We start from the raw sequence: 27,112 nt of genomic DNA, 5'->3' as shown, positions 1-27,112 counted from the left end.
TTACAACTAAAAGAAGACCTGCCCCACGTTTAATCATGCTTTTAAATGATGGAATATGCTGATTTTAAAAGTTGACCAGGGATTTCTAGTTGTGGGGTGTTTGCGAGGCATGGCTTTCCTTTTAACTTGCTTGTTTCTGTCTTGGTGAGTATGACAACTCTTTTCTCTGCATGTTCTCGGACCTTTACGCACGGGAACCAAAGACTGTGGATGGATGTGTATTTGAGAAACTTTGTATTTTCAACTGTTTTATAATAAGCTTTTTTGGTAATAAGCATTCATTTGTGCATATGTACTTTAATTACAGTGCGAGCAGTGTTTGGGGAAATCAGCACGGTGATACCAATATCTATTTGGATAACATCACGCGCATATTGGATAGATTACTGGATGGCTATGACAACAGGCTGCGACCTGGATTTGGAGGTATGCTATTGACCATGTCGTATTGTATTTTAAACGATATTGCCTCATACATTATTGGATCAATGTTCCTTTTCTTAGAAGATCAAGTTTTTCTCCAGTAGTTGTGTGTGCCTCATTTTGCTTTTGTGTTGTAATGGTTCAAAATTGTGTATTGTCCTATATACAATTATGATACAATAACAGCTAACAACTGAAAATTGAGTTTCAGAATCAACTCAGAATCAATTTCATGTCCTCTATGCATAGGCTACACATAGCTTTATTTGTACACTGCTTTATATTTTGAAATACATTAAAATGTCAGTTTCAAAGTTATTATTATTTTTTGTGTATCAAAGCAACTACTTATCCTTCTGCTGTAGGTCCAGTTACAGAGGTCAAAACTGACATCTTTGTCACCAGCTTTGGACCTGTTTCAGATGTTGAGATGGTATGTAAACCAGGCTGACTGCTGAAATACAGATACCGTATGCACAGGCTAATTCACTGGCTGCCATACCCATGCATGTGTATCATAACTTGTACATGTAGATGTCAATGTATGAACACACAATGGAATATGTACAGTTTTCCCCGTAACTTCTTGCATATAGCATACTATACCCCCCCCAGCCTTCATTATTCCAGCATTTGGGCACGATGTCATTAGTGCAGCTTAGGATTTTAATCTGGTTGACAATCCCCCCCATCTGAGAGAGAGAGAGAGAGAGAGAGAGAGAGAGAGAGAGAGAGAGTGAGAGAGAGAGATGTGGCTGATGTTGGGATGGGATAGGTTTGCTACTCCTGTCATGGGATAGGCTGAGCGCTGTATGTCTGTTGCCCTCTACACTGCTCAGGCTTTAGGCTTTCACTGCATCTAAAGCCTACTTGAACTGCCATGTGATAAGCTGGTGGCAGTTCTATAGAGATGCATGTAAAAGGCTCTTCAGGAAAGCAAGGCCATCCATTTGATCAAAAGGCATCCTAGACTTTATGCTGAATCTGTAGATACAATAAACAGTTTTCACATTTAATGATTTTATCATCAATATAAGATGAGCTTATAACATATATGTTGAAAACATGTTTTATGTCTTGGTATCCGTTTGAGTTGCATTGTCTTGTACATGTAATATAAATGACAAAGAAACATAATTCTAGGGCTGTTTTTAGAATATTACAATATATCTGTGTCTCTATATATCTTAGTTAGTAATATCTTAAAATCCGATATTAACTATCTAAAAAGAAACAACAACAAATAAATGTCTTGATTGTGAAAACGATAAATACATGGAAATCTATGTTTTTAATTTCATTAGTACTAGCAGAAATAGTAAAATAGTCCAGAAATGATACAAAAAAAAACAGACTACATTGCCAGTACTCGTTCCATCAGGTCCAACAAAAACCATGGCTCACAAACCCATCTGCCATTCTCTCCGGGGGTAGTGGAGATAGTAGCTGTAAGAGCAGAAGCAGCACCAGCAGTAGGATTGGTAGTAGTAGCAGTTGTAGTAAATAAATCCTTAACCCACACTCTAACCTCCATCCAGGAATACACCATGGACGTGTTCTTTCGTCAGACATGGATTGACGAACGGCTAAAATTCGAAGGCCCCATCGAGATCCTGCGGCTCAACAACCTGATGGTCAGCAAGATATGGACGCCGGACACCTTTTTCCGGAATGGCAAGAGGTCGATCTCTCACAACATGACCACCCCCAACAAGCTGTTCCGCATCATGCAGAACGGAACTATCCTCTACACCATGAGGTAACAGTGCTGGACAGTGATCTCCAAACCCAGCCAAGACCGGAATAGAGCACAGACCTGGAAAGCAAATCAAACAAACACACATCCAAGAATATGCACAGACATAAAACAAAATGAAGAGTGCCATTCCAAAAAACAAGATATGGGCCATCTGATACTGAAAACAGGCCTGGAATGCAATTCAAACAAACATGACTGCGGCTTTGTTCCAATGTAGCATTAAAAAATTCCCCTTCAATTACTGATGGCAGGAAAACATATTTTTTTTAAATAATTAGAATATTTAAGTGGAGCAACTTTAGTTTAAAACACTGAATGATTAAGTTAAAGAGCTTTATTTGATACTTATTGTTAATTTGTGTCGTTAGTAACCTTTGGGAGAGCTACATGTGTTGCCATTATGCAAAATCATTACCTATTAATCTCTACAGAGTTCACGCATCCACTTTACATCAAATATTGCATTTGGTTTGTACAGCCAATGTACAGCATGGTACCACAATGACTGGATCCAGCTTAAAACAGTAGTCATTACTGAGCAAGTAAGAGACTATCAAAAATAAATCAAACACCCCTTCCAACTCTTCTCTATTCCGACAGATTAACTATAAATGCAGAGTGTCCCATGCGTCTGATGAACTTCCCGATGGACGGCCATGCCTGCCCGCTCAAGTTTGGGAGTTGTGAGTTTGTTTTTTGTTAAGCCTCACTGGTCTGACAGATGGTGTCACTCTCAGATGATCACTCTGTCACTGAGTAACTGACTGTCCGACAGAATTTATTTAAAGATTTCAATTTCAAATGTTGCTAACAGTACATTTGGGGAACTGTAAAAAAAAAAATCTATGCCAGCAGTTCCTCATTCAATATCTGTCAAGTGTATAGAAGACTGTGAAAATGTGAATGAAATAAAATTTAAATCTAAAGGTTATCTCTAACTCCCATAACTTTGTACCCGCAATAACACAGCAATTTGTTTCTCTCCCCTTAAATGATGGTTGTATTCACTCAAATATTTTCAAAAACATGAATATGCCAGCTTTTTCTTTTTTCTTTGGCACAAGCATGTTTCAGTTCATTGTTCAGCCGTGACATGTTTGTTTTTCAGCGTTATTTGTTTGTTTGTATGCTTATTTATTTATTAGTTAATTTACAGAATGCAGACAAGTAGGTTAGTTTTGAAAGCCAGAAACCAGGCAGCAGTAATCATCTTTGTCCCTTTATCTGTTATTCTCTCAAAGTGTCAAAAGTTTCTTTGCGCTTTGTGTCCTAAATTATAAAAAATAGAAATACTTTTTGAAATGGTGGATGTCTAAGTTTTAACAAAGTTCTCCATTCATCCTGTTTAGATGCTTACCCCATCAGCGAGATTGTGTACACTTGGAAGAAGGGTCCTCTGTCCTCTGTGGAGGTACCACAGGAATCATCCAGTTTGCTGCAGTACGACCTCATCGGTCAGACAGTGTCAAGCGAGAGGCTGAAGTCCAACACAGGTAATAAGAGATAAATAGAAATGTGCTCAGAATTGTCTTGTCCAATGTGCAGTATGGGTTGAGATTACCCTCTTCAGGTCACTATTTCAAAGCTCTCTTAGAGTATGTGGTTTTAACTTTTTATGTGAAGTGTGACATGTTTTTTACAAGGTTTCTCTGGGGTTAGGTAATATATCATTATATATAAAATTACTGATTTGCCTGATTTGTTCAGTTACACTTTACTTGAAGGTATCTACATAAGAGTGACAAGACACTGTCATGAACATAAACATTATAAACAAGTCATAAACGTTTATGACATAACGCTTCTGTCAGACAGCGTCATTCGGCTTTTGTCATGACAAGTTAGGGTTAGGGTTCATGTGTCATGACAGTGTCATGTGTTCATGACAGTATCATGTCACTCTTATGTAGATACCTACAAGTAAAGTGTTACCATTTGTTCTTTACTCTCTCAGGTGAATATGTCATCATGACAGTCCACTTCCACCTGCAAAGGAAAATGGGCTTCTTCCTGATTCAGACTTACATTCCCTGTATTATGACTGTCATCCTGGCCCAAGTCTCTTTCTGGATTAATAAGGAATCAGTTCCAGCTCGGACTGTGTTTGGTAAGATTTCTTTAAATGTATTCATATGCTGTATAAATTCCAGTGTACGGTTCATGCAAATTTTCAAGTGAAAAGGGACATTGATGCAGACTGAAGCCAATGGAAGAACACATGCTGCACATTGCTTTCCTGCTGGGATGGAATCATTTGTAAAAGGAATAAAACATTCTCATTTTAACTGCCAATAACTGCAAAACAATAGCTTGCAAAAAATGTAGGTGTTATCTTAGAAAAAAGTATTTTCAGTTGTTGTTTTGCATGATTGCAATTACTTAAATTCACTGAGTAGAACAAGTCAGTTGGTAATTTCTAAAACTGTGCCTCTGATGCATCATCCAATAGTTCTCGTAGTTCTGATAAATCTTAGTTTTACATGTATATGTTGCAAAAGTTTATATCAAGTTTTAGTTTTCACTGTTTTCAGCTGTTAAAGTCTTCAAGTATCTTAAACTCAAATTAAAATGTATCGACTCACCACCCACTGTTTGACCTGAGTGTGAGTCTAGCTCTGCAAACTTTAAGCAAGCATACTTTTCTCTATTTACTGCACACTGATTGGTTTGAACTACACAGACTGCTCCTTAAAATACAACCTTTCACAAGAGAACAAAGACAGACACAGTCATCAGTCAACAGTATGTTTTAACCTTTATTTCATTATGTCTATTCCTCCTTTGCTGGGCTGAAGAGAAATTAATTGGGAATACAATTTTTGAAATTGGTCATGGATGGGCAGAGAGAGGGAGGATGTTTACTTGGCCCTCTTCAGAGCACTCACAGGTTCCGCTTGCTCACATTACATTACGCTACAGTTGCCACCAAGCTCTAGCCTCAGGAGCAGAGAGGGTGAGACACACTGAAGAGAGACGGAGAAAGTGAGACTGAGAGGAATGAGAGAGACAAAAAAAACAGGGACAAAGCAAAGAGGAAAACATGGGGAAAGTGTAGAAATTCCTCTCCTTTTTTATTCCAATTTCCTCTTATGATAATTTTTAACAAACTGCAGCTGAACGGAGTAATATTGTTGGCCCTTGTAGATTATGGTTCTGTAGTCTGTGCTTGTCTTTGGAAGCAAGCCAGCGCTCCAACGAGCCTGCGTAGTTCTTCAGAGAATAGATCCCAATCATTAGTATAAGCGTGAAAGTTGAGGCCCCATGCGGGAAGCACATCTGTGGCATCTCATTAACCTCACTCGTACTGCTGTTTTCATTTTACTCAGTGTTTGGTATAGGATTAAAAAAACTGCTCGTTCTCTTGATTGGCTGTTGTTAAAAAGGAGCGCTGGGCAAATCTCCACACTGGGTATTTTAGCAGAAATTGTATAGAGAAACTCAAATACCACATATTGGATGTTTTATGACGTAAGGCCAAACTTTATCTTCAAACAGTGATGTTTGTGACTTCAATTAAAGTGTCATGCTTATGAGCTCTTCAAGGACTTGTTCCAGAAGGTAGTTGCATATTCTTCTGGTATAAAGGACAGCAAGCTATATATATATAAACATTATCTGAGTAAGTTGCATTAATGCTGTTGATGGTGCATGTGAGAAAGAAAATTAGCTATGATTGCTATATGGATGTGCTCCACCCAGACAGTACATTAAGTCATAGTATGATGTGTGCTGAATTGTCAACAACCTCTCTAAGAGCTGAAAGTCCCTTGAGCACAAGTCGCACAGACTTAATTGAGTGTGGCCTAATTTGTACCGTGCTTTTTTGCTTATAAAAGCACTTAAATGCCCCAAAGCATTTCATTTCAATCCTGTCTTTATTCTTCATCCCCCTCCCTCCTACACTTTTTCTTTCTTTCTGTTTTTTCTCTTTCTCTTGCCTCTTCCTCCTACCCCTGACAGGCATTCTTCCCGTATCCCTCCTCCCCTTTGCAATCATTTAACTTGTGCTTGAGCTTGAGACAGTCAGTGTTGACTGGCTATCGGAGGAACTGGTATTTGAGAGCTGTTAGCTTTCACTGCTTAAGTGGTGTGTACAAAATGCTTTTGAGACATTATTGGGTGCATTAAATCCCGATAAGTTCCTACGCTGCTAATGAAATTTGCAAAACTACAGTGCACATTTGGTAAAAGCATGGGCAGCAGTGTTCAATGGCCCCTTTTCCCTGCTTGCTTTAGCTTGATGAAAGTGAATTAGATATGTAGTTTGTTAATAGGCCATTAAAAGAGATGTTCATTGACAGCATATTTATCTGACTTAATAAGGTTGGAATATTAGCAAGATAGGGGAAAATCATTTTCCAGTGTTAAAGAATCATTTGTCTAGAAGCAAAATAGCACTTCATATTTATTTTTGTTGTGTTTTGATAGTTTGACACTTTAAAATTGCTTCTAAAATGAACCTGCCATGGATCTTTTGTGTTAATTTTAAACTATCACGTATCCAAGAGAATGATGTAGTCATGTAGTGTTTTTTCTTAGTTTTCTAAACTTTGAGGCAGTGCTCAGAGGGGTCTTTGCTGGTTTATCAGTGTTTTTTGCCCCCAACGGTGCCTTCCAGGCAGCGCTGCCTGGAAGGCACCGTTGGGAGGCACTGGTTATGGTTATGGTTATGGTTATGGTTATGGTTATGGTTAGGGTTAAGGTTAAGATTAGGGTTATGTGCCTTGAAGGCAGCAGTCGCAGCGCTGCCTGGAAGGAGCAGTTGGGGGCAACAAACACCATTGAGCTTTGCTGTCTGTGCTTTAATCTGGAACTATGGCCAGAAGTTTAGACAAACTTTTGACAGACTTTGAAAAGCCCAGTGAACTCTACAGCTAAGGAAACCATGTTACTTTCACTCTTCCACCTATCCATTGATACATCATTTTGTATTTTTTTTCTCAGATCTCCAATCTGTTTATCTTTTTTATCATCTCAACCGGAGCTTGTATAGTGAGATACATATTACCAGATAAACAAATATAAGCATGCTTTGTGGCTTGTGTCTGGGTCATCTTACTGGATGGCTTTCTTGAGAATGTTTACAGGGATTTAGTCTCTTTTATTGCCATGCCAGTGCGGGGGCATGGTCTAGTCTGTTTATGGACAGATTAGCATTCCCTGAAGTGACTTTTTGGTAAAGCTAACTGGGCTGAAATGCAACATGGTCTGACATTCTATGCCATCAAACAGAGCTGCTGCCATGTGTCAAAGATAATCCTTGTGAAAATCAATTGTGTACACACTGCAATTCATTTTTACATACGTTTGTACGTAACTAGGTTATGCATGCCACAGGATTCAAGTGAAAGAGTAGACATAAAAACTAAGAGTAAGATATCAATCTCATGCACCCCTGTGCTTATTCGTGTGTATTCTTCAGAAAATCACTTTATCATAGTGTTAATAGCTGTCAGACCGGTTTGTTAATAGAAGTGTTTCTGTTCACATATTTGAATGAGAATTTTGAAGTGTTGCATTAGAAAAGCTGTAAGTAAATGATAAAATTCGATTAAACTTCCTCAATTGTGCAAAAAGGTTTTTACGCTCACTTTATGGTGTTTTTGCCCTAGTCGAAAAAGAGTTGTTACACTAAATGGGATGTGGAAACGTCTTTGCTGAATAAGTTCTGAAGTTGCGAATATTTCACTCACATGAATGATCAGCTGTCTTCCTGGATATTTACACAACATGTCTTTGTCTCTGGACAGGATGAAACATGACCAATACTAGCTGACACAAAAGAACAATTAAAATGTGCCCATTTGAACTAAATTCCTGAAGACCACATTTTTTCCCTTGTAGATGGGTTAGATGGCCAAGCCGACTTGTTTTGTTTCCTGGTTTGCAACCTCTACTTATTCTACTGTGTTTACTGTCAGATTACTGTTTGTTTGCTCATAGACAGTTGATGAAAATTTGTCAATTTTGGCATTTGTTTTTTGCGACTTTCAAAAGTTGGCTTAATATTTGCTTGACAATTGAATGGAAACATGGAAAATGACTCACTGCGGTACATGCTGAGACCTCTCTAGAAAGTAGCGTTGAATCATCTCGGCAGCATTGTGGTCTAATAAATCCTGAAGCCATGAGTGTGTCAACTGCTATCATCTCTGCAATACTAATGTGATCACAGACGTTATTTGCCAGATGGTATATTTTGCTAAGAGAGTTGAAATTGCTTTTTCCAAAGAGATCTTGCAGTTCTGTTTGCTACTTAAATGATAGAATAGCTTTGGTGAGAATACCTGCTATATTTGATCTGTTGATTTAGAGAAAAGACATTTCAAAGTCAAATGACAGGCTGAAAAATAGCTATTCATACTCATACAAGTTTTTTTTCTATTATACAGTGTAACGTTACATTTCTTTGTGTATGTTTTAGCTGTTTGTCTAATCAAGCTGATTGCAATGGTCTCTTATAAAATCAACCTCATCATTGTTATTCATTGGCAAACATTTCCAAGCATTCAGTCATATGATGGTTTCTCAAAAACAGAAAATTAAAAATCTTAATACTCTCACACTCATCGTTAATCAACTTACTTCATACTGTTCTGGAACATTACTATTAACACTGAGTAAGGTTCATGGTGAATAACCACTGTCCAACCATGTATTATATCTACCTGCTTATTCAGTGCAGGATTTTGGCACGTTTTACTAGAATAATGATAATATAAGTATCAAAGATCATGTCAAGAGGACCTTGGTATTTTTGTCCTCTTCAGAAAGGGTTCACCAAATGAAAAGTGTCTGTTTTTGAGCAGTTTAAACAAACATTTAAATAAAATAAAACAAAAGTCAAATTATTCTTATAAGACAAAACCAGTTTCAGCTTACATATTGCCACAGTATATAAAAACAGTAAACACAAGAATAAAGACAAGCCTGTCAATACCACAGTAAGATAAGATGTGAAATTGGGAACAGTACATTTCTAAATTCTGTCTCCTCCCTGTATGCAGGTATCACCACTGTCTTGACTATGACAACACTCAGTATCAGCGCTCGCCACTCCCTCCCCAAAGTTTCTTACGCCACAGCCATGGATTGGTTCATCGCCGTTTGCTTTGCCTTTGTCTTCTCCGCTCTGATTGAGTTTGCAGCCGTCAACTACTTCTCCACTCTGCAGGCCAACCGGGAGCTGAGGAAGGCAGCAGCCATGAAAGTGGCAGCCCAGGAGTCAGCAGCTGCATCTGCAGCTGCAGCTGCGGCTCCAGCCACGGGGAATGACGGAGAGGTTTCCTCAGTAAGTCTGCTCCACTGTTTCGCACTTGCTGTATTTACATCCTAGACTGTATATAATTTGGACGTGACATCACCTATAGGTCCATCAAAAACGTCTGCTAATCCAAAAATGGGCAAATAGGTGGAAAGTGCAGGAGTTGAGGGGGGCTAAATGAAGCCTACAGTCTACGTTTGCCCTAGGTGGTGGCAGCCTATCTGCCACTCAAAGCAAAACACCCCTAGGGTCCGTGTACTTTCTCGTTCATTTGATTTTCATTTCATAAACAGGTATTAAAAAACAAAAAACGAATGGTTATTTGATTTTCGTTTTAAAATAAAAATTTGAAATTGAAATACAAGGCGTTTTTTCCTTTTCATGGCCAAAAGGAGATGGGAGAAATTTAAAATATGCTGTGATTTTCATTTTCTATTTCATATAACAAAAAAAAAACATTAGTTTTTTCATATTCAGAGACCCAACGTTTGCTTTCAGCCTAGGCTAAAATTACTTTGGAAACCTAGCGTATACTCTTGATAATGCTTGGGGGGATTTTATTTCATAATGTCAGATTTATTCATTACCCTCTCTCCCTGCCTCACTCTCACTCTCTGTCTCTACCCGCAACTTTGCCCGAAGAGAGTCGAACCAGCTGAGGAAACAGAATTTCAGTTCACGGCTGTAACGTTACCGTTATATTACCGTTACCAATCCCAGCAAACTTTCTGTTGCTGCCGTTAAGCTTGCTGATCTGGCAGAGAGTCACCGGGGGTTCGGGATTAGACTTCTGGTGCTGGGTCTAATATTCTAATATTAGCTGCTGCAGCTAGCTAGCAGCTAGCCACCAGCCATGTGACCTCGGAAATGACAACATCTGGTCTCTGAATATGAAAAAACAAGCCTTTTTTTCATTTCTATTCCAAGTGATTTTATTTTTGTTATATGAAATAGAAAATGAAAATCCCATTAAATTTCTCCCATCCCCTTTTGACCATGAAAAGGAAAAAACGCCTTGTATTTCAATTTCAAATGTATATTAAAACGAAAATCAAATAACCATTTGTTTTTTGTTTTATAATACCTGTTTATGAAATAAAAATCAAATGAACGAAAAAGTACACGGACCCCCTAGTTATGCAGAATTGTAAGCCTTATAATTATAATATCAACAAATTAGTTATAAAACAAATCACCCCCCAAACATTTTTATTTCTGCTGTAAAGTTGGGCTTTTCAGCATGGGGGTTAACAAGGTTAACTCCCTTTTGGAGCCAGCCTCAAGTGGTCAATCGATGAACTGCAGTTTTTGGCTTAATTTTTCAGCACCAGAGGTTGCCGCTTGGTTTACATGCATTGACAAATCAGATAGCTCAAGTTCAAACCTGTGTAAATTCACACTTAAGAAGGGGAACCAGCTTTTCACTTAAAAAATAAATAAAAAAAGTAAATATTACTAATATCTAATTACTAATATCCATGCTTCTGGTAATTTATTTATCAGTCAGAGGAGGACAGGTGAGATGGAAACACGTTAGAAAAATTGGTGCTGCACCAAACCTGTGGTACCAATGTGGCACCAGGTACTCAAACGTTTACCTTTTTTCTCTGTTTTAAAATCTGTAAACCTCACTGTGTGGAACTGATTAAAATAGTTATTCTGTGTCACTTTCAACTTGTCTTATACATGTAGGTCACGTGTGGCAGTAGGACTACTGATGCTGTGTACAGATACATACCTTAAAAATTGCACTGAGTTGCTGTGATAAATGATGATCAGAGCTGATGCTGCACTTACAGGAAAGGAAAAGGGCTTCACTTGGCCTCATTACATGCCGCTACATCTCCTCATCATACCACTTCACTTGCTCCACCACACTTGTGTCTTTTTTCACAAATCTAAAGTGAGCTGCTAAATAACAAAACTCTTTGCAGGGCTTTTACATTCATTTGCTGAAAGTTTGTTGTTGTTACGTCAGTACTTGTTTTCTGAGCCGTTCTCCTTTATTGGACTTTATCAAAGATGTACGAACCCCAATTCCAATGAAGTTGGGACGTTATGTAAAATGTAAATAAAAACAGAATACAATGATTGGAAAATCCTTTTTAACATATATACTGTAATTGAATACACTACAAAGACAAGATATGTAATGTTCAAACTAAAATAATGTTCAACTTTATTGTTTTTTTGCAAATATTCACTAATGTTTTTAATTTGATACCTGCAACACGTTCCAAAAAAGATGGGACTTCATTGGAACTGGGGTTTGTATTTTCTCCATGTAATGTTTGGGGACATGAAATGTCTAAATTAGAAAAGGCATATTGAGTTCAAAACGTGAGCTGACCGCCAACACACATAAAAAAAATAAATAAAAAAAATAATAACGTACCATTGCCTTTACCTTAAGATTCAGTGCAGTACATGCAGAAAGTGGTGGTTTAGTATCAGCAGTCACTTTGTACACATTTGTTAATCCCAGCAAATGAACAGAGAACAGATTTGATGTGGATCAGTCACATCTGGCTGATGTGAGGCTAAACTATAGTTTGCATTTTTGTGAAATTTCACCATAAAAGGTCATGTTGCACTAGCTAAAAGTAGTTCCTATTTGCACTGTAACCATTGGTATACATATTCCAGCAGTATGCGTATTATTCATCATTCATTCAGGTTAGATTGAGTTATGGCAAAATGTGTCATTTGTGTAAAGGGTTAACCCAAATAAGAGAGAATTTTGCCAGTATAGCCTGCTGTACTACTATTCTGGATGTTTATATGTAATCTAGGTCTATCAACTCATCGTGCCTTTCATCTTTGTGGTTTGACTTTCTCAGTTGTTGTCTCTTGCTAAGCTTGTCTCTGTTTCCTCTCCTGTCTGTCTTGTTCTGTTCGTCTCTGCTGTTTACGTAAATCCATTCTCAGCTCTTTGCCTATATATACCATTTTAATTTTGAAAAGTTTGACTCTTTTTCAATTACAATTAGGCATTATGTTATTGGCATAACATTTAAGACAGCTGTGATGCAAAGACATAAAATATATAGTGGATCAAGGAAAAGAAAGCAATTATAAATATAACACACAGGTGATAAAAGTATCAATTCAATCAGGAGAGACTTCGTTGCAGATATGCAAAGATTTATTGTACATAAGCATAATACAAAATGTACAGAGTCTTTAGGGGTTAGACTCCATCGATAAAAATATTTTAAAGGGGTAGAGAAGCCAGACGTAGTCCCCCTGATGGAGCCTAGACACTGGTGATGGCGGAGAAGAAACGAAGGAGCTGTCTGCCGGAAAGGGACTCAGGTTTCCATGGTTGACGATGCCCGGAGGTGGAAGGGGAGGAGGGTTGCACGTTTGCCTGAAAAGACAGCTGATAGCAAGGAGAGAAGACATTTAAAGCAGGATGTCATGCTGTGATTGGATCATGAATTTTGTGGCCAATTTTGTTTGGTTTACTGAAAAGTGAACGCCTTTTAACAGCTGAATAGTTTTAGGAAAAGAAAGTGGTGATTCAAGTTATTTGGAAGTCTTCCTGAAAGAATTTGCGCTGAGCTCCATTAGAGAACTTCAAAGAAAATGTATATATGCGTGTGACTGTACATACGCATTCATTGTCACAAGCTCCATATGTGTTAATTTTATATGTTATACATGTGCTTACTGTATAGGTTGTTAAAGGCAGATGTTTGTTGACAGGTTACTTATTATCGGTTTGTCTTCCCTTGTGGCAGCAGGTAACATTCTGAGCTGCTAAGTCCTGTAATAGAAAAGTTTGTTTATCATGAAGAATGGTCATAAAGCATGGAATAGCTTTTACAAAACTTGTTATATATGTCTCTTGTGTTTCTATATTTTGGCCATGCACAGAATAAATCACTTTCACTGTTTTGGTTGAAGTGCTTTCATCTTTTCAAACTCCTCCAATCGCTGGTTAATTGTTGTTAACTCACTGTTTTGTTAAGTTTTTCCTTCCATTAGTTGAATGTCTTTGTTGAAAGATTGGTGCTTTGTGATTTGTTTTCTTCTTTCCATTGTGGACTGAACTCTTCTTTCAGTCAGGAACATTCTCGTCATGGATTTAACCATTTATTACAACAAATAGAAATACAGTTATGCTTGGCACTGATGGCTCCGCTCTTGAGAATGCTCCCTGGACCAGCCAAGCAGCATGATAAGCTGAAACAGTGAGCTCTATGCAGAAACCTCCTTGGGTATAAAAGAGTGAGCCAAAAGAAAGACATTGAAAACCATTTTAACCTTTGAGTCAAGTAAGGACTTTGAACTAGGAAGGTGGAGGCTGAGGTGGTGGAGGCAAAGCGTTGTCAGCCGGCGCAGTGAGTGAAGCAGGGATCAGTGAGGATTTAAAAGGATCGCCTTGGTGTGAGAATGGCTGTGATTGTTTTGTGTCTGATAGGAATGATATTTACAGCAAATCAGCGGGTGAATGACTTCCGTGATCTGCATGAACTTATACTAAGCTTAATTTAAGGTGTTTTTCAAATGTTTTGATGGATGAGACTGGTCTGTGCCTCTAAAGGCTGTTTTATGCTTCTGCAGCAACTCCACGCCGTAGCTACGCCGTTGCTCCTACGGCGTTGTGACCGCTGTGGAGATATGTGTTAGGGTTGAACGCGTTTCTTTGCTCCGCGGTGCATTTCACCATCAGAACACTAGGGGGTGTGTGGTTTCCGGAGGGTCAATTGCGAAACTCTGCCATTTCCGACGAAAGAGAGAGAGCCAGTTTATGTTACGTTAGCAAGCAAACTTTAGCACAACTGCCCACAAAGTACTGCTTGCTGGCGAAGTGCTAATTTCAAAACGTTACTGACATATAGACACTTTACAAACGGATAACTCCGTCAATGTAACCAAATATGTCTGAGTGTATTTGCAAAGTTTATGTCAGTGAACTATAGGGTTGGGTATCGTTTGGTTTTTTTTCGATTCCGGTGCTAAATCGATACTTTTAAAATGGTGCCGGTGCCTAAACGGTGCCTGAACCGGTACTTTTCAATAAAGTTAAAAAAAAAAATATATAAAAATAAGGGTAGTAAACAACAGTCAGTGACTTGTTTATTGCTAAGGCCATGGTCAAAATTAAAGATTTAATAATAACGTAATAACTATAACAATAACAATAACTTATTTCACCAGTAAATTGCTGTTGAACCCCAGATGGGAAAAGGGTATTTTACAATTACTGTCAATGCACCACGAGGCTACCAGTTTTAAGTGAATCTGTGTTGTTTAATTCCGACAATGGCAGCTGCAAGTGAATGCACCGTCTGTGTTGTTTAATTCCAACCATATAAACATACTGTATATCTATGAATTGCAACAACGGCAGCTGCTGCGCTGCAGAGCAGACTGTTACATCCCGCTGTTGAAGTCCTCCACAGTGAAATACAGTCACACTTTACACTGTTGAACGTTAGCTGTCAGCATTTTAACCGTGATTAATCCAGCTGCTAGCTAAAGGTAGGCTAACATGCTGTCAGGTGTAGTGTAAAGTCAGGCACCGAAATGAGGCACCGAAACTTTCGTTCTTATTCGGTCTCGTTACTACCGTTTACGTCGGCACCGGTTCCCTATTGGCACCGAGTTTCGGTACCCAACCCTAGTGAACTAGCATGTTGCTAATCCCCACAGTAGGCTGCTTGAAACACAGACTATCAACACACAGGACGAGTTGACCAATCACAGTCCTTGTGGTCTGCTTCGCCTCGACGCAGAGTTACACATTTTTGGAGGTGCGCGTCAAGCTACGGCGGAGGGCTCGGAGAAGTGTTTGCGTTGACGCAGAGAGGTCCGCGGGGGTACGCCGTCGATTCGACGCAAAAGTATAAAACAGCCTTAAGGCCGACTGGATGCAGCCTACTGGTCAGTGTGGTGAAGGTCTTGGCCAGCTGTTTCAGTGGTTCTGAATCCACTACACATAGCAATGATTACTCAAGATTGGATTTAGTTCTGCCTGATTTAGATGTCATAATTTTCTACTTTCTGGCCCCTACACAAAACTGCTTGTGTGGTCCACATATACACACTGAAACAACACAAATTCCACTTTATCCATGCTTGTCCTGACAGCCCCACACAAGAGCATCCACATAATCTGCAGCAAACACTCAACCTATATACAGGCGCGTGCGTATATATACACACACTTAATCTGCAGCAAATGATGCCCTACACTCTATACAATGTCTTATCTATCCATTCATCTACAATATATCTATCATCCATCATCCCTCTCTCCCAGTCCTCTAGTCTGCCCTGTAACTGTGTGATAACCACAGCCTGACACGAGGAGACAGCCAGTGGCTCTATGAACGATGTTGCTGCAGATTATGTAACAGCCATAGATTAGGGAATATCCATCAGATCACTGCAGGCTCTCAAGAAGGAGGGCAGCCACCACAATGAAGTGGGGTGGGGCTGAGAAAGCTGGCCCAGTCCATTTCAGGGGCCTGTGTGTATTTGTGAGTGTGTGTGTGCGTGTGTGTGTGTGTTTGTGTGTGTGCAAGAGAGAGAGAGAGAGAGAGAGAGAGAGAGAGAGAGTGGGAGGGATGCATCATGGAAAATGACTGCTTTCAACAAATATGTAGGAGGAAAGACTCTTCATTACACAGAGAAAAGGGAGAAAAACACAATGGTGTATCATTGGGAATAGAAATAGCCATCCAGCAGTCACGATTTGAAACACTACGACCTGTTATGACCATCAAGTAAAGCCACAACAGGAATGGAAACCGCACAGGAACATAAAATAAATGTTTCATTTAAATCAGAAATACAACTGTAAACACAAAGGGAAAGGGGGTGTTTATCAGTGTGTATTCAGGGTGCTGTATGCATTGTCAGTGGTATGTATGAGTAGATCATGCAGTATATGGTGCAGGAAATAATCAGAAAATAAAATGGGAGGAAGGGTGGGAGGAAGAAAAGGCGAGAGTGAGAGAAAGAGACAGAACAGACCTTTATTTATAGGCCCAGCCACAGGTGCCTGCAATCACAGTATTGGTGAGGAGATATCCTGGTTAAATCGGGATAGGTTTGATTTTCATACTGTATATTTGTCCTGGCATCCCGGTATCCTAATAATTAGTCCTGAGTGTTTTGATTTTCAAGCTCAAGCAACGCGTTTTGACAAAAAAAAATGTCATGTACTGTCCCGAAAGTTACCATTGGAGTTTTCCTGTTTACATTCAGTGTTTCTTATAATACATTGTTATTTTTTTATATACTATACTATGACTTTTTTATCACTTTTTTCAACATATTATAACATGATTTTTTTATCACTCTTTTCAACATACTATACTATGACTTTGTTTGACAAACTATACTATGACTTTTCCGACATACTATTCCATGACTCCGTACTCGGCCCCCTCCTCTTCATCATCTACATCCTCCCTCTTGGTCAGATACTCCGCCACTTCAACCTGGACTTCCACTGTTACGCCGATGACACCCAGATCTACCTCAGCACCAAATCCCCTAACAATCCTCCCCTCTCCCACATCAACTCCTGCCTGTCAGCTATTAAAACCTTGATGCAACACAACTTCCTCAAACCTTTTTTTTCGACATACCTTACTATAACTTTTTAAAGGCTTTTTTCCACACACTATACTTACTTTCATTATTACTTTTTCATATACTATACTATGATGTCTTTATGACTTTTTCGACATATCACGTTTTTCAACATACTATACTATGACTTTTTTCATCTATTTTTTCATCATACTATACTATGACTTTTTATCATTTTTTTCAACATACTATACTATGACTTTTTTTCATCTATTTTTTCGACATACCATACTATGACTTTTTAAAGGCTCTTTTCCACACACTATACTATGACTTTTATTATGACTTTTTCGACATACTATGCCATGACCTTTTTATCACTTTTTTTGACATGCTATACTGTGACTTTTTATCACTTGTTTTCCAAATACTGTACTATGACTTTACTATACTGACTATTTTTGGCACACTATACTTTGACTTTTTGGATATTCTAAACACTATGAATTTTTAATGACTTTTTTTGACATACTATACCATGACTTTTTTCATCACATTTTTCAATACACTATACTATGACTTTTTATCACTTGTTTTCCAAATACTGTACTATGACGTTTTTATCACTTTTTTCAGCATACTTTACTATTACTTTTTTATTACTTTTTTTGACATACTATACTATGGTAACCTGACTCCGCCAGATGGATTGCTTCGCATTTGCTCGGCATATCCATCTGGGAACTTTCCGTTGGAGAACTTTTGGGAAGGGGCGGAAATACTGGTTAGCTGATTGGATGAACCATCTGTCTATCACCTATGTTGGTGATAGACGGGCCGTATTTTAACGATCTGAAACGCATAAACTATTTTAAAGTATGAAACGCAAAACGCAAGTAGCTTTGTGGGCGGATCTCGGGCGCTGTTGCTATTTTACCGGCGAGATAAATGAGTCTTGCGCCCGACGCAAATCTAAAATGGGTTGGTCTGAAGTACCTAGGTGTGGTTTGAGCGTAACGTGAAAATAACCAATCAGAGCGTCATATCACATTCCCTTTAAGAGCAGGCGCGCTTGTTCCATGGCGGATTGCTATTATGAGGGCGGATTTGCCTGGCACGCGCCAGCGGGAGCTGTCCGGGATGCGGGAAAGTAATAAATGCCCGTCTTGACCGGGTGGCGATGTTGCTGCGGCCTCTCGGGTGCATCTCCTCAAGTCTGGAGAGGATTGCTGCAGCCATGGAGCGTGGGCCTCCAAACGCACTTGCTCCACAAAGAATGCTGCAACTTTATGAGGACTGTACTGTAAAGTGCCTCCTGACCTATCCAAACACCTGAAGCGCATTTTCAGTAATATTTTTCCTTGTAATTATGTATGGTTTGCAAAAATGGGAACTGCTGCGTCCGTGTAGATGAGGGAAGCAAGGTGTATGCGCATTGTGCACACGCTACATTATGGCCAAGCATACGCCCCTAAAATATCATCTGAATAACGCACCACTGACTTTAGACCAGGTTTTTCCTGGTCAGTGGCGGAATTGTTTTCTGAAACTGCAAAATAGCATCAGGGAACATTTTCGCCTGAACAATTCTCCTCTTTTTGCTGAACTGCCCCCGGGAGCGCAAATTCATTCCCTAATTTACCGACGTGCGTCTCTGGAGGGAAAAGTCCGCTGTGCATCGGGTGCAAAATAGGAATGATACATGCGTCAGTGTACAAAGTCAATTGCGCTGGGTGCAAGGGCCCTATGACTTTTTATCACTTTTTTCAACTTACTATAGTATAACTATAGGATAACTATTTTTGACATGCTATACTATGATTTTTTCAACTTACAACGTTTTTTATAGTATAACTATATTTAGGATAACTTTTTTATACTTTTTTTTGACATGCTATACTATCTTTTTTTTTACTTTGATTTTTTTTATACCATCCTGTGACTTTTTAAAGGCTTTTTTTCCATACACTACTCTATGACTGTTTGGTAGCTCAGTTGGTAGAGTGTGCATGTTGATGTTCATTGATGCAGAGGCCCAAAGTTCAACCCCTTTCTCCTGCAATATACTACATTCCATGACTTTTCGACATAATATACCATGACTTTTTTCAACATACTATACTATAACTTTTTTTTGACATACCATACTACGACTTCATTATCACTTTTTCAACATACTGTACTATTGCTTTTGTATTGCTTTTTTATACATCCTATACTATAACCTTTTTCAACATACTATACTTTGACTTTGTCTTACTTTTTTCAACATACTATACGTTGATATTTTTTGACATACCATGCTATGACTTTTCTACATACTGTATATATAGTGTATACTATACTATGACTTTTTATCACTTTTTTCAACATACTATAGTATAACTATTTTTGACACACTGTACTATGACTTTTTCGATATACTACATACTACGACATTTATATTATTATTTTTATTATACTTTTTTTGACATACTATACTATGACTTTATCACTTTTTTCAACATACTATACTATGACTTTTTTATCACTTTTTTCAACATTCTGTACTTTGATATTTTTCGACATACCATACTACAACTTTTTAAAGGCTTTTTTCCATACACTATACTATAACTTTTATTATTACTTTTTCATTTTATTATGACGTCTTTAGGACTTTTTTTGCCATACTATACTATGACTTTTTCATTAATTTTTTCAACATACTATACTATGACTTGTTTCATCATACTATACTATGACTATTTTTGACACGCTGTACTTTGACCTTTTGGATATTCTAAAAACTATGAATTTTAATGACTTTTTTGACATACTATACCATGACTTTTTTTCATCACATTTTTCGACATACTATACTATGACTTTTTTATGACGTTTTTCGATATACTATACTATGACTTTGTATCACTTTTTTTTCCAAATACTGTAGTCGGACTTTTTTATCACTTTTTTCAACATACTAGTGTAACTATTTTTTACATACTATACTATGACTTATTTGATAGACTACACACTATGACTTTTTATTACTTTTTTCAACATACTATAGTATAACTATTTTTGACATACTATACTATGACTTTTTCGATATACTACATACTATGACATTTTTATTATTATTTTTGGACATATTATACTATTACTTTTTTATTCCTTTTTTCGACATACTATACTATGACTTTTTTTCATCACATTTTTCGACATACTATACTATGACATTTTTATCACGTTTTTCGATATACTATAATATGACTTTTTATCACTTTTTTTCCAAATACCGTAGTATGACTTTTTTTATCACTTTTTATACATACTATAGTGTAACTATTTTTGACATACTATACTATGACTTATTTGATATACTACACACTATGACCTATTTCATATACTACACACTATGACTTTTTATCACTTTTTTCAACATACTAACTATAGTATAACTATTTTTGACATACTGTACTATGACTTTTTCGATATACTACATACTATGACTTTTTTCAACATACTATAGTATGACTTTTTCATCTATTTTTTCATCATACTATACTATGACTTTTTTGATATACTACATACTATGACATTTTTATTATTATTTTTGGACACATTATACTATGACTTTTTCGATATACTAAATACTATGCCATTTTTATTATTATTTTTGGACATATTATACTATTACTTTTTTATTACCTTTTTCGACATACTATGCTATGACTTTATCGATATACTACATACTGCAAAGTTTTTATCACTTTTTTTGACAAACTATATTATTACTTTTTTATTACTTTTTTCAACATACTATAGTATGACTTTTTTATAACTTTTTTCAACATACTATACTATGACTTTTTTCAACATACTATACTATGACTTTTTTCAACATACCATACTATGACTTTTTAAAGGCTTTTTTTCCAGACACTATACTATAACTTTTATTATTACGTTTTCATATACTATACTATGACGTCTTCAGGACTTTTTTTGATATACTATACTATGACTTTTTCATAAATTCTTTCGACATACTATACTATGACTTGTTTCAACATACTATACTATGACTATTTTTGACACACTATACTTTGACCTTTTGGATATTCTAAACACTATGAATTTTAATGACTTTTTTGACATACTATGCCATGACTTTTTTTCATCACATTTTTCGACATACTATACTATGACTTTTTTATCACGTTTTTTGATATACTATACTATGACTTTTTCCATATACTACATACTGCAACTTTTTTATCACTTTTTTCGACAAACAATATTATGACTTTTTTATAACTTTTTTCGACATACTATACTATGACTTTTTTCAACATACTATACTATGACATTTTTTCATCTATTTTTTCATCATACTATACTATGACTTTTTTATTACTTTTTTCAACATACTATACTATGACTTTTTTTATCACTTTTTTCAACATACTATACTATGACTTGTTTCAACATACTATACTATGACTATTTTTGACACACTATACTTTGACCTTTTGGATATTCTAAACACTATGAATTTTAATGACTTTTTTGACATACTATGCCATGACTTTTTTTCATCACATTTTTCGACATACTATACTATGACTTTTTTATCACGTTTTTTGATATACTATACTATGACTTTTTCCATATACTACATACTGCAACTTTTTTATCACTTTTTTCGACAAACAATATTATGACTTTTTTATAACTTTTTTCGACATACTATACTATGACTTTTTTCAACATACTATACTATGACATTTTTTCATCTATTTTTTCATCATACTATACTATGACTTTTTTATTACTTTTTTCAACATACTATACTATGACTTTTTTCAACATACTATACTATGACATTATCACTTTTTTCAACATACCATGCTATGACTTTTTAAAGGCTTTTTTTCCAGACACTATACTATAACTTTTATTATTACGTTTTCATATACTATACTATGACGTCTTCAGGACTTTTTTTGATATACTATACTATGACTTTTTCATAAATTCTTTCGACATACTATACTATGACTTGTTTCAACATACTATACTATGACTATTTTTGACATCTATTTTTTTTTGGATATTCTAAACACTATGAATTTTATTGACTTTTTTGACATACTATGCCATGACTTTTTTTCATCACATTTTTCGACATACTATACTATGACTTTTTTATCACGTTTTTTGATATACTATACTATGACTTTTTCCATATACTACATACTGCAACTTTTTTATCACTTTTTTCGACAAACAATATTATGACTTTTTTATAACTTTTTTCGACATACTATACTATGACTTTTTTCAACATACTATACTATGACATTTTTTCATCTATTTTTTCATCATACTATACTATGACTTTTTTATTACTTTTTTCAACATACTATACTATGACTTTTTTTATCACTTTTTTCAACATACTATACTATGACTTTTTTCAACATACTATACTATGACATTATCACTATTTTCAACATACTATACTATGACTTTTTTCAACATACCATACTATGACTTTTTAAAGGCTTTTTTTCCAGACACTATACTATAACTTTTATTATTACTTTTTCATACACAATACTATGACGTCTTCAGGACTTTTTTTGATATACTATACTATGACTTTTTCATAAATTCTTTCGACATACTATACTATGACTTGTTTCAACATACTATACTATGACTATTTTTGACACACTATACTCTGACCTTTTGGATATTCTAAACACTATGACTTTTAATGACTTTTTTGACATACTATGCCATGACTTTTTTTCATCACATTTTTCGACATACTATACTATGACTTTTATCACGTTTTTTTTCCATATACTATACTATGACTTTTTTCCATATACTTTTACATACTGCAACTTTTTTATCACTTTTTTCGACAAACAATATTATGACTTTTTTATAACTTTTTTCGACATACTATACTATGATTTTTTTCGACATACTATACTATGACATTTTTTCATCTATTTTTTCGACATACCATACTATGACTTATTAAAGGCTTTTTTCCAGACACTATACTATGACTTTTATTATTACTTTTTCATATACACTACTATGACATCTTCAGGACTTTTTTTGACTTTTTCATAAATTCTTTCGACATACAGTACTATACTATGACTTGTTTCAACATTCTATACTATGACTATTTTTGACACACTATACTTTGACCTTTTGGATATTCTAAACACTATGAATTTTAATGACTTTTTTGACATACTATACTATGACTTTTTCTCACTTTTTTTTTTTCTCACTATAGTATAACTATTTTGGACATACTATGCTATGACTTTTTCAATATACTACATACTATGACATTTTTATTATTATTTTTGGACATATTTTGCTATGACTTTTTTATAACTTTTTTCAACATACTATACTATGACTTTTTTATCACTTTTTTCAACATACTATACTATGACTTTTTTATTTTTTTCAACATACTATACAATAATTATTTTTGACACACCATACTATGACTTTTTCAATATACTACATTCTATGACATTTTTATTATTATTTCCTGACATATTATACTATGACATTTTGATCACTTTTTTCGACATACTATACTATTACTTTTTATCTCTTTTTTCAACATACTATACTTCGATTTTTTTCAACTTACCGTCCTGTGACTTTTTAAAGGCTTTTTTTCCATACACTACTCTGACTGTTTGGTAGCTCAGTTGGTAGAGCGTGCATGTTGATGTTCATTGATGCAGAGGCCCAAGGTTCAAGCCGTTGCTGCTGCAACTTTTTTCAACATACTGTAGTATAACTGTTTTTTGACATACTATACTACAACTTTTTTACTACTTTTTTATGACTTTTTTATCACTTTTTTCAACATACTATACTATGACTTTTTACGATATACTATACTATGATTTTTTTGGTTAGCACCGCTTCAACAGACAAACAGCAATTAGTCACAGTAGACTCTGACCCATGTTCAATTCCCAGCCAGACTGGCCTTTTTCATGACATTTTTCAACATACCAAACTATGACTTTTTAATGTGTTTTTTTTTGGACACAATACTTTGTTATCACTTTTTTGACATACCATAATCCAGGATTTTTTTAAGTAGGGTGGCACCGGGGGGACCAATAATCAGTCAGTAGGGGCCCAGGGGATTTCATAAGAATACAGCGTCTAAAAATTTGCATTGAAATATAGGAAATATTGGATGGAATAGAAAAACCCAATGTAAATTTGCTAAATAAAACACATCAAATTCATTATTAATTTAACTTGTTTTTATTTTCAACAAATACAATACACATTTTATACAGGCTCTTAAGGCAAACATTTGGATAGTTATCATGGTAACATTAATTGGTCATGTGACAAGGACTGGGAAGATTTTTTTCACAGAACCATATAAGAACCCCATATCCTTTTTTATTCTCTTCTTTTCTAAACCTAAAGAATAAGAGTGCCATTGCTGATATATCCAGGAAACTTCCTGCCTTGCTTCAAATACATTAATATAAAAAGTACATTTACATACACATATCCATTTCCACTACCTAATAATCATATGTACCCACTCAACACCCACGATGAACCTACAGGCACTTACTCCCATGCGGTATTGGTAGTGCATAGTTTCAAACATTATTTCACACACACACACACACACACACACACACACGCACACACACAGACACACACACATACATTACACACTATGAAACACATGTGCATGTAGCTCCCACCCACCCACGCACATGAATGCCCACACCCAAACAACATCCATACATCCATCAGTCAGTGCCCATCCTCCCCGTGTTACAGTAAAGTGGGTCTGCTGAAATCTAGAGCACTGGATAAAGAGAAGAGGAGCTGATCCCTCTGGGATTTGACCAGGAAGAAGCAAAGCGAGCCTGTCGTCATTATCAAAAATAGCTATGTATCGGATCAGCTGTGCATACGTACAGTATGCCGCACACACAGGCCATGCACGCATCGTGCACTCACTGCATGATCTTTCAGTATTAAAGGAAGCACTAAGTGATAGGGAGCTGATATTTGAAGTAGATGCAGCCTGGCATTGTTGGAGTTTTGGACACCAACCAGTTACAACAGAAAACAAATAGACCTTTGAGACCAAACTCCTGTTTGAGCACAATTCCTCAAATTAACCTTGACTATACAAATGAGCTAACAGGAGGACCAAAAAGAATGATTTTCCATAGATCTCCATAGACCTTCACCTTTTCTTTCTCTGTTTCAAGTTTCCTTGGTTATGCTCCTGACATCAAACCTTCATACAGAATTGGAATGATAGCATGACTCAATTTAATCAAATCAGCAGTGTGACTAGTCATGCATTGTACATCTCAAGATAGCTGATAAGGTTAATTTTGAGATGAGCAACATAATTGAATCATTTCATATTTTTTAATTGTACATTTACTGCCATTGCATTGACAAATATATCACATTTTGTGAAATGAATAACTCTAACTTATCTAGTTTTATTTTTAGATTGGCCAGTATGCATTTTTGGAAGGGTTACCCTCAGCCAGAGGATTGTAACAGTGTGGTAGTTTCTCAACCTGTAGAGGGTCATGTAATCCTGTAGCTTTACAAATCTGGCCTAAATTTGAGTTCAGTTCAGTTTTTGATCCAACTTGTCTGTTAAAAAACATCCACTGTGAACTGAATAAGGCTGACAGCTGGATGCTAGACCAGTCATTGAACTATATAGGAAGTTTATTTCCTTTAAAACATTTTAACAACTATTTAAACTCTACACTGTAGCGAACATTATTCTGCAAAATTAAAGGAAAACTCCCTATGCAAATGTGGTACTGAACTTCCATGAAAATAAAATAAATGGTCATGTTGTTCAGTTTAAAATTGGTGAAGTGAACAAAATATGTAAGCATTATATGTCCCTAAAAACATAGTAATACATGAAATCATAAGGTTTTACTAGGACAACACGCTAAATATGTGATTATTTTTTTTTTTTTAATGGATCCACTGTTAGGTACTACACTGATCCATCAAGAACTGACTGTTTGTATGCATGCTTTTTCAATGGTATTTCAGGTTGCTACAATACTTTATACAGTTTTTTTTGTTTAATAAAAAGGGATGGCTCTCTCTTTTAGTCTCTCTCTAACGCTCTCTGACTCTACCTACAAGCAACAAGGTGTTCCTTGACCCATTTCCCAGATGTACTCTTCCTCTCTCTCTGTACACATACACTGTAGCTGATTTACAACTATTGGAGCAAGGGGCATGTGCTGAGATCACACTGGTTTACTGAAAGTTGATGAGGCACAGTAATAACCATGTGTCAATATACTGCAAGCCTCTTTTGTCTGATATGATTTGTTTGCTTCCCACAACTGTATCAATCTTCATGGAATGGGTTGATTGAAATCATATCAAAACAAAAACAAAACATCATTGATTTTCTTTGTTTAGCTTAATTACTTGTGGTACCCATTGATATTCTAAACACACACATTTCCCACATGCACTGATCAACTCACTGATGTGCATATATGACACCAGGATTATTTTTGTATGACTTTTTTATTCTCTGTGTAATGTGTTGATATACATTTCATTATAACATGTTGCCTTTTTACATGCAGAATCAGTTTCTATTACATTATTAACACATAACATATGATGATTTTATGACTCTCTGGGAACAGCACAGCACCAGTTTCATTATTAATACCCACATATTACATCATGCAATATTCTCTTTAATCAATTTCCTCTAACATATTCTATATATTTCCCTTTTGCCTCTCCAAGGTTGATGCCAGTAGTGTGCTAAAGAAGAGGATGAACTCTGCCCCGCTGTTTGACCGTCCTGCCAAAACATTTCCCAACCCACCTGTCAATGCCCAAGCCTTCCTGCAGCAGGGTTCAGCTGTACCGGCCAACAACGTTCTGACTGGCACCAGCATCATCGACAAATACTCCCGCATCCTCTTCCCACTTTCATTTGGCGCCTTCAACCTTGTCTACTGGATCGTCTATCTCACTAAGGACACGATGGAGATGTCCAGGTGAACAGATGG

The 27,112-nt window shown here is 36.3% G+C and overlaps 1 protein-coding gene across 1 annotated transcript; it reads left to right on the top strand.

Moving 5' to 3' along the window:
* Positions 1 to 27,104, top strand: gabra6b (gamma-aminobutyric acid type A receptor subunit alpha6b). Its single transcript, XM_028594557.1, has 11 exons — positions 1 to 144; positions 308 to 426; positions 789 to 856; positions 1,962 to 2,182; positions 2,783 to 2,865; positions 3,532 to 3,675; positions 4,137 to 4,289; positions 9,190 to 9,406; positions 10,959 to 10,978; positions 14,194 to 14,198; positions 26,844 to 27,104. Exons 1-11 carry the CDS (start codon positions 56 to 58, stop codon positions 27,102 to 27,104), a joined length of 1,380 nt encoding a protein of 459 aa, XP_028450358.1. The 5' UTR covers positions 1 to 55.
* The last annotated feature ends 8 nt before the right edge of the window (positions 27,105 to 27,112 follow it).

The sequence above is a fragment of the Perca flavescens genome, chromosome 13 (assembly GCF_004354835.1).
Source record: "Perca flavescens isolate YP-PL-M2 chromosome 13, PFLA_1.0, whole genome shotgun sequence".
In the NCBI taxonomy this organism is placed as follows: domain Eukaryota; kingdom Metazoa; phylum Chordata; class Actinopteri; order Perciformes; family Percidae; genus Perca; species Perca flavescens.
This window is presented reverse-complemented; position numbering and strand designations above follow the sequence as displayed.

Bases quoted from the DNA above. Each gene is read 5' to 3' on its own strand.
- gabra6b (XM_028594557.1), top strand. From the start codon at position 56: ATGCTGATTTTAAAAGTTGACCAGGGATTTCTAGTTGTGGGGTGTTTG. The intron at 2,183-2,782 runs GTAACAGTGCTG...CTATTCCGACAG, and splicing joins ACTATCCTCTACACCATGAG to ATTAACTATAAATGCAGAGT. The intron at 3,676-4,136 runs GTAATAAGAGAT...TTACTCTCTCAG, and splicing joins GAGGCTGAAGTCCAACACAG to GTGAATATGTCATCATGACA.